Source organism: Chiloscyllium plagiosum, chromosome 2 (genome assembly GCF_004010195.1).
Source record: "Chiloscyllium plagiosum isolate BGI_BamShark_2017 chromosome 2, ASM401019v2, whole genome shotgun sequence".
Taxonomy (NCBI): domain Eukaryota; kingdom Metazoa; phylum Chordata; class Chondrichthyes; order Orectolobiformes; family Hemiscylliidae; genus Chiloscyllium; species Chiloscyllium plagiosum.
In genome coordinates this window covers 103,957,016-103,965,307 of record NC_057711.1, presented here as the reverse complement: position 1 = coordinate 103,965,307, position 8,292 = coordinate 103,957,016, and the positions used below count along the sequence as shown (strand labels likewise).

Here is an 8,292-nt window from a genome sequence, read left to right as displayed (position 1 = left end):
CCGAAGTGAAAGCTCGAGCAGGGAGACAGTTCTAGAGTGGAGGCCGGCAAGGGAAAGTGTGTCCTGGTGTGAGGGCTGCTGACGGGAAGCAAATCCCGGAATAGAGGCTGTTGCAGGGCAACAGTTCCGGAGAAGAGGTTTTCACGGGGAAGCCGGCCCCGAGTGGGGGCCAGTGCAGGAAAGCAGTCCCGGAGTGGGGGCCAGTGCGGGGAAGCAGTCCCAGCCCAGGGTGGGGGCCGGTGTAGGGAAGCCGGCTCAGGGTGGGGGCCGGAGTAGGGAAGCCAGCCCAGGGTGGGGGCCGGAATAGGGAAGCAGGTTCAGGGTGGGGGCCGGAGTAGGGAAGCCGGCCCGGAGTGGGGGCTGGAGTAGGGAAGCCGGCCCCGATTGGGGGCTGGAGTTGGGAAGCCGGCACGGAGTGGGGGCCGGAGTAGGGAAGCCGGCCCGGAGTTAGAGCCAGAGTAGAGAAGCCGGCCCAGGGTGGGGCCCGGAGTAGGGAAGCCGGCCCAGGGCGGGGGCTGGAGTAGGGAAGCCGGCCCAGGGTGGGTCCAGGAGTAGGGAAGCTGGCCCAGGGTGGGGCCCGGAGTAGGGAAGCCGGCCCAGGGTGGGGGCTGGAGTAGGGAAGCCGGCCAGGATTGGGGGCTGAAGTTGGGAAGCCGGCACGGAGTGGGGGCCGGAGTAGGGAAGCCGGCACAGAGTGGGGGCCGGAGTAGGGAAGCCTGCCCAATTTGGGGCCCGGAGTAGTGAAGCCAGCCTAGGGTGGGGGCCGGAGTAGGGAAGCCAGCCCAAAGTGGGGACCGGAGTAGGGAAGCCGGCCCAGGATGGGGCCCAGAGTAGGGAAGCCAGCCCAGGTTGGGGGCTGGAGTAGGGATGCCGGCCAGGATTGGGGGCTGGAGTTGGGAAGCCGGCACGGAGTGGGGGCCGGAGTAGGGAAGCCGGCCTGGAGTGGGGGCTGGAGTTAGGAAGCCGGCACGGAGTGGGGGTTGGAGTAGGGAAGCCGGCCCGGAGTTAGAGCCAGAGTAGGGAAGCCGGCCCAGGGTGGGGGCTGGAGTAGGGAAGCTGGCCCGGGTTGGGGCCCGGAGTAGGGACGCCGGCCCAGGGTGGGGGCTGGAGTAGTGAGGCCAGCCCGGAGTGGGGGCCGGAGTAGGGGAGCCGGCCCAGGATGGGTCCGGAGTAGAGAAGCCGGCCCAGGGTGGGGGCCGGAGTAGGGAAGCCGGCCCGAAGTGGGGGCCGGAGTAGGGAAGCCGGCCCAGGATGGGACCCAGAGTAGGGAAGCCGACCCAGGGTGGGGTCCGGATAGGGAAGCCAGCCCAGGGCGGGGTCCGGTGTAGGGAAGCCGGCCCAGGGTGGGGTCCGGAGAAGGCTCGCCGGCCCAGGGTGGGGGCTGGAGTAGTGAGGCCAGCCCGGAGTGGGGTCCGGAGTAGGGAAGCAGGCCCAGGGTGGGGCCAGGAGTAGGGAAGCCGGCCCAGGGTGGGGCCCGGAGTAGGGAAGCTGGCCCAGGGTGGGGGCTGGAGTAGGGAGGCCGGCCCAGGGTGGGGGCTGGAGTAGTGAGGCCAGCCCGGAATGGGGGCCGGAGTAGGGAAGCCGGCCCGGAGTTAGGACCAGAGTAGGGAAGCCGGCCCAGGGTGGGGCCCGGAGTAGTGAAGCCGGCCCAGTGTGGGTCCCGGAGTAGTGAGGCCGGCCCAGGGCGGGGTCCGGAGTAGAGAAGCCGGCCCAGGGTGGGGGCCGGAGTAGGGAAGCTGGCCCAGGGTGGGGGCCGGTGTAGGGAAGCCGGCCCAGGGTGGGGGCCGGAGTAGGGAAGCTGGCCCAGGGTGGGGGCCGGTGTAGGGAAGCCGGCAGGATTGGGGGCTGAAGTTGGGAAGCCGGCACAGAGTTGGGGCTGGAGTAGGGAAGCCGGCCCGGAGTTAGAGCCAGAGTAGGGAAGCCGGCCCAGTGTGGGGCCCGGAGTAAGGAAGCCGGCCCAGGGTGGGGCCTGGAGTAGGGAAGCAAGCCCGGAGTGGGGGCCGGAGTAGGGAAGCCGGCCCGGAGTTAGAGCCAGAGTAGGGAAACCGGCCCAGGGTGGGGCCCGGAGTAGGGAAGCCGGCCCGGAGTTAGAGCCAGAGTAGAGAAGCCGGCCCAGGGTGGGGCCCGGAGTAGGGAAGCCGGCCCAGGGTGGGGGCTGGAGTAGGGACGCTGGCCCAGGGTGGGGGCTGGAGTAGTGAGGCCAGCCCGGAGTGGGGGCCGGAGTAGGGGAGCCGGCCCGAAGTGCGGGCCGGAATAGGGAAGCCGGCCCAAAGTGGGGGCCGGAGTAGGGAAGCCGGCCCAAAGTGGGGGCCGGAGTAGGGAAGCCGGCCCAGGATGGGCCCCAGAGTAGGGAAGCCGGCCCAGGGTGGGGGCTGGAGTAGTGAAGCCAGCCCGGAATGGGGGCCGGAGTAGGGAAGCTGGCCCGGAGTTAGGACCAGAGTAGGGAAGCCGGCCCAGGGTGTGTCCCGGAGTAGTGAAGCCGGCCCAGGCGGGGTCCGGAGTAGGGAAGCCGGCCCAGAGTGGAGGCCGGAGTAGGGAAGCTGGCCCAAGATGGGGGCCGGAGTAGAGAAGCCGGCCCAGGGTGGGGGCCGGAGTAGGGAAGACGGCCCGAAGTGGGGGCCGGAGTAGGGAAGCCAGCCCAGGGTGGGCGCCAGAGTAGAGAAGCCGGCCCAGGGTGGGGGCCAGAGTAGGGAAGACGGCCCGAAGAGTGGGCTGGAGTAGGGAAGCCGGCCCAGGGTGGGGGCCGGAGTAGGGAAGACGGCCCGAAGAGTGGGCTGGAGTAGGGAAGCCGGCCCAGGGTGGGCGCCAGAGTAGGGATGCCTGCCCAGGGTGGGGGCCGGAGTAGGGAAGCCGGCCCGGAGTGGGGGCCGGGGTAGGGAAGCCAGCATGCAGTGGGGGCCAGAGTAGGGAAGCCGGCCCGGAGTGGGAGCCGGAGTAGGGAAGCAGGCCCAGGGTGGGGGCCGGAGTAGGGAAGCCGGCCCGGAGTGGGGGCCGGAGTAGGGTAGCCGACCCGGGATGGGTTCTGGAGTAGGGAAGCCGGCACGGAGTGTGGGCCGGAGTAGGGAAGCAAGCCCAGGGTGGGGGCCGGAGTAGGGAAGACGGCCCGAAGTAGGGAAGCCGGCCCAGGGTGGGGGCCGAAGTAGGGAAGCCGGACCTGGGTGGGGCCCGGAGTAGGGAAGCCAGCCCAGGGCGGGGTCCGGAGTAGGGAACCTGGCCCAGGGCGGGTCGGGAGTAGGGACGCCGGCCCAGGGTGGGGGCCGGAGTAGGGAAGCAGGCCCAGGGTGGAGGCCGGAGTAGGGAAGCCGGACCAGGGTGGGGGCCGGAGTAGTGAAGCCAGCCCTGTGTGGGGGCCAGAGTAGGGAAGCCGGCACGGAGTGGGGGCCGAAGTAGGGATGCCGGCCCGAAGTGGGGGCCAGAGTAGGGAAGCCGGCCCAGGGTGGGGGCTGGAGTAGTGAAGCCTACCCAGGGTGGGGCCCGGAGTAGAGAAGCCGGCCAGAAGTGGGGGCCGGAATAGAGAAGCTGGCCCAGAGTGGGGGCCTGAGTAGGCTCGCAGGCCCAGGGTGGGGGCTGGAGTAGTGAGGCCAGCCCGGAGTGGGGGCCGGAGTAGGGAAGCCGGCACAGAGTGGGGGCCGGAGTAGGGAAGCCTGCCCAATTTGGGGCCCAGAGTAGTGAAGCCAGCCTAGGGTGGGGGCCGGAGTAGGGAAGCCGGCCCGAAGTGGGGGCTGGAGTAGGGAAGCCAGCCCAAAGTGGGGGCCAGAGTAGGGAAGTCGGCCCAGAGTAGGGAAGCCAGCCCAGGGTGGGGCCCAGAGTAGGGATGCCTGCCCACTTTGGGGCCCAGAGTAGTGAAGCCAGCCTAGGGTGGGGGCCGGAGTAGGGAAGCCGGCCCGAAGTGGGGGCCGGAGTAGGGAAGATAGCCCGAAGTGGGGGCCGGAGTAGGGAAGCCAGCCCGAAGAGTGGGCCGGAGTAGGGAAGCCGGACCAGGGTGGAGGCTGGAGTAGTGAGGCCAGCCCGGAGTGGGGGCCGGAGTAGGGAAGCCAACCCAGGGTGGGGGCCGGAATAGGGAAGCAGGCTCAGGGTGGGGGCCGGAGTAGGGAAGCCGGCGCAGAGTGGGGGCTGGAGTAGGGAAGCCGGCCCGGATTGGGGGCGGGAGTTGGGAAGCTGGCACAGAGTTGGGGCTGGAGTAGGGAAGCCGGCCCGGAGTGGGGGCCGGAGTAGGGAAGCCAGCACGGAGGGGGTGCCGGAGTAGGGAAGCCGACCCGGAGTTAGGACCAGAGTAGGGAAGCCGGCCCAGGGTGGGGCCCGAAGTAGGGAAGCCGGCCCTGGGTGGGGCCCGGAGTAGGGAAGCCAGCCCAGGGCGGGGTCCGAAGTAGGGAAGCTGGCCCAGGGCGGGTCGGGAGTAGGGACGCCGGCCCAGGGTGGGGGCCCGAGTAGGGAAGCCGGCCCAGGGTGGGGGCTGGAGTAGTGAAGCCAGCCCGGAATGGGGGCCGGAGTAGGGAAGCTGGCCCGGAGTTAGGACCAGAGTAGGGAAGCCAGCCCAGGGTGTGTCCCGGAGTAGTGAAGCCGGCCCAGGCGGGGTCCGGAGTAGGGAAGCCGGCCCAGAGTGGAGGCCGGAGTAGGGAAGCCGGCCCAAGATGGGGGCCGGAGTAGAGAAGCCGGCCCAGGGTGGGGGCCGGAGTAGGGAAGACGGCCCGAAGTGGGGGCCGGAGTAGGGAAGCCAGCCCAGGGTGGGCGCCAGAGTAGTGAAGCCAGCCCGGAATGGGGGCCGGAGTAGGGAAGCTGGCCCGGAGTTAGGACCAGAGTAGGGAAGCCGGCCCAGGGTGTGTCCCGGAGTAGTGCCAGCCTAGGGTGGGGGCCGGAGTAGGGAAGCCGGCCCGAAGTGGGGGCCGGAGTAGGGAAGCCGGCCCAGGATGGGGCCCAGAGTAGGGAAGCCAGCCCAGGGTGGGGCCCAGAGTAGGGATGCCTGCCCACTTTGGGGCCCAGAGTAGTGAAGCCAGCCTAGGGTGGGGGCCGGAGTAGGGAAGCCGGCCCGAAGTGGGGGCCGGAGTAGGGAAGCCGGCCCAGGATGGGGCCCAGAGTAGGGATGCCTGCCCACTTTGGGGCCCAGAGTAGTGAAGCCAGCCTAGGGTGGGGGCCGGAGTAGGGAAGCCAGCCCAAAGTGGGGGCCGGAGTAGGGATGCCGGCCCAAAATGGGGGCCGGAGTAGAGAAGCCGGCCCAGGGTGGGGGCCGGAGTAGGGAAGCCGGCCTGAAGTAGGGGCCGGAGTAGGGAAGCCGGCCCAGGATGGGCCCCGGAGTAGGGAAGCCGGCCCAGGGTGGGGGCCGGAGTAGGGAGCCCGCCCAGGGTGGGGGCCCGAGTAGGGAAGCCGGCCCAGTGTGGGGGCTGGAGTAGTGAAGCCAGCCCGGAATGGGGGCCGGGGTAGGGAAGCTGGCCCGGAGTGGGGGCCAGAGTAGGGAAGCCAGCACGAAGTGGGGGCCAGAGTAGGGAAGCCGCCACAGAGTGGGGGCCGGAGAAGGGAAGCCGGCCCAGGATGGGGACCAGAGTAGGGAGGCCAGCCCGGAGTGGGGGCCGGAGTAGGGAAGCCGACCCGGGGTGGGTTCTGGAGTAGGGAAGCAGGCCAGGGTGGGGTCTGGAGCAGGGACGCCGGCCCAGAGTGGAGGCCAGAGTAGGGAAGCCGGCCCAGGGTGGGGCCCGGAGTAGTGAAGCCGGCCCAGGGCGGGGTCCGGAGTAGGGAAGCCGGCCCAGGGCGGGGTCTGGAGCAGGGACGCCGGCCCAGAGTGGAGGCCGGAGTAGGGAAGCCGGCCCAAGATGGGGGCCGGAGTAGAGAAGCCGGCCCAGGGTGGGGGCCGGAGTAGGGAAGATGGCCTGAAGTGGGGGCCGGAGTAGGGAAGCCAGCCCGAAGAGTGGGCCGGAGTAGGGAAGCCGGCCCAGGGTGGGGGCCAGAGTAGGGACGCCTGCCCAGGGTGGGGGCCGGAGTAGGGAAGCCGGCTCAGGGTTGGGCCGGAGTAGGGAAGCAGGCCCAGGGTGGGGGCCGCAGTAGGGAAGCCGGCCCGGAGTGGGGGCCGGAGTAGGGAAGCCAGCATGGAGTGGGGGCCGGAGTAGGGAAGCCAGCCCGGAGTGGAGGCCGGAGTAGGGAAGCCGACCCGGGGTGGGTTCTGGAGTAGGGAAGCAGGCCAGGGTGGGGGCCGGAGTAGGGAAGCCAGCCCGGGGTGGGTTCTGGAGTAGGGAAGCCGGCATGGAGTGGGGGCCGGAGTAGTGAAGCCAGCCCTGAGTGGGGGCCGGAGTAGGGAAGCCGGCCCTGGGTGGGGCCCGGAGCGGGGAAGCCAGCCCAGGGCGGGGTCCGGAGTAGGGAAGCCGGCCCAGGGCGGGGTCCGGTGTAGGGACGCCGGCCCAGGGTGGGGGCTGGAGTAGTGAGGCCAGCCCGGAGTGGGGGCCGGAGTAGGGAAGCCGGCCGAGACTGGGTGCCGGAGTAGTGAGGCCTGCCCACTTTGGGGCCCAGAGTAGGGAAGCCAGCCCGGAGTGGGGGCCGGAGTAGGGAAGCCGGCCCAGGGTGGGAGCCGGAGTAGGGAAGCTGGCCCAGGGTGGGAGCCGGAGTAGGGAAGCCAACCCAGGGTGGGGGCCGGAGTAGGGAAGCAGGCCAAGGGTGGGGGCCGGAGTAGGGAAGCCGGCCCAGGGTGGAGGCCGGAGTAGGGAAGTTGGCCCAGAGTGGGGGCCGGAGTAGTGAAGCCAGCCCTGAGTGGGGGCTGGAGTAGTGAAGCCAGCCCTGAGTGGGGGCCGGAGTAGAGATGCCGGCCCGAAGTGGGGGCCGGAGTAGGGAAGCCGGCCCAGGGTGGGGGCTGGAGTAGTAAGCCGGCCCAGGGTGGGGCCTGGAGTAGGGAAGCCGGCCGAGAGTGGGGGCCGGACTAGGGAAGCCTGCCCAATTTGGGGCCCAGAGTAGTGAAGCCAGCCTAGGGTGGGGGCCGGAGTAGGCAAGCCGGCCCGAAGTGGGGGCCGGAGTAGGGAAGCCAGCCCAAAGTGGGGGCCAGAGTAGGGAAGCCGGCCCAGGATGGGGCCCAGAGTAGGGAAGCCAGCCCAGGGTGGGCGCAGGAATAGGGAAGCTGGCCCAGGGTGGGGGCCGGTGTAGGGAAGCTGGCCGAGGGTGGGGGCCAGAGTAGAGAAGTTGGCCCGGAGTGGGGGCCGGAGTAGGGAGGCCTGCCCAATTTGGGGCCCAGAGTAGGGAAGCCGGCCCAGGGTGGGGGCCGGAGTAGGGGAGCCGGCCCGGAGTGGGGGCCGGAGTATGGAAGCCAGCATGGAGTGGGGGCCGGAGTAGGGAAGCCGGCACGGAGTGGGAGCCGGAGTAGGGAAGCTGGCACGGAATGGGAGCCGGAGTAGGGAAGCCGGCCCGGAGTTAGGACCAGAGTAGGGAATCCGGCCCAGGGTGGGGCCCGAAGTAGGGAAGCCAGCCCAGGGTGGGGTCCGGAGTAGGGAAGCCAGCCCAGGGCGGGGTCCGGAGTAGGGAAGCCAGCCCAGGGCGGGGTCCGGAGTAGGGACGCTGGCCCAGGGTGGGGGCTGGAGTAGTGAGGCCAGCCCGGAGTGGGGGCCGGAGTAGGGAAGCCGGCCGAGAGTGGGTGCCGGAGTAGGGAGGCCTGCCCAATTTGGGGCCCAGAGTTTGGGAAGCCAGCCCGAAGTGGGGGCCGGAGTAGGGAAGCCGGCCCAGGGTGGGGGCCGGAGTAGGGAAGCAGGCCCAGGGTGGAGGCCGGAGTAGGGAAGCCGGCACGGAGTGGGGGCTGGAGTAGTGAAGCCAGCCCTGAGTGGGGGCCGGAGTAGGGAAGCTGGCCTGGAGTGGGGTCCGGAGTAGAGAAGCCAGCCCAGGGTGGGGCCCAGAGTAGGGAAGCCGGCCCAGGGTGGGGGCCGGAGTAGTGAAGGCTGCCCGGAGTGGAGGCCTTCCCTGTAGGCCACAAATGAACCTAATCGGTCTTGCAGCAATTGCCAATGGTCACCTGGTCACCATCAAATAGTTTTGAAATCCAGATATTTTATTGAAATCAAATTTTACCGTCTGTCATGGTGGGATTCCAGAGCATTAGGCTGGGATTTGGAGTTACTGATCCAGTAACATTATTTACTGTGCATTCTGTCAACATCAATTGAGATTTTTTTCAAAGGCTTTTAACCTGTCTTGAGAGCCTGATAACGTTTCCCCAAAGTTATGACTCTATGAGCTGAATTTAGTTTATACTTGCTGAGTGTTCACAGGTCGCAGCAGTGCCTTTTGCTCACCTTGCTGAGTGAGATCATTTTTATTACTCTCCAGCAT

The 8,292-nt window shown here is 69.4% G+C and overlaps 1 protein-coding gene across 1 annotated transcript; it reads right to left on the bottom strand.

The window, feature by feature from the left end:
- Positions 1–317: 317 nt before the first annotated feature.
- Positions 318–8,292, bottom strand: LOC122557819 (proline-rich protein 36-like). Its single transcript, XM_043705902.1, has 3 exons — positions 8,256–8,292; positions 5,093–7,975; positions 318–1,381 (listed from the first exon to the last, which is right to left on the bottom strand). The coding sequence occupies exons 1-3, from the start codon at positions 8,290–8,292 to the stop codon at positions 318–320; spliced, it is 3,984 nt and encodes a 1,327-aa protein (XP_043561837.1).

Excerpts from the sequence above, each read along its gene's own strand:
- LOC122557819 (XM_043705902.1), bottom strand. The coding sequence starts at position 8,292 with ATGCTGGAGAGTAATAAAAATGATCTCACTCAGCAAG. Across the intron at positions 7,976-8,255 it reads AAATGATCTCACTCAGCAAG|GTGACCATTGGCAATTGCTG; the intron begins GTGAGCAAAAGG and ends GATGGTGACCAG. Across the intron at positions 1,382-5,092 it reads TCACTACTCTGGGCCCCAAA|CCCCCACCCTGGGCCGGCGA; the intron begins GTGGGCAGGCAT and ends TCACTACTCCAG.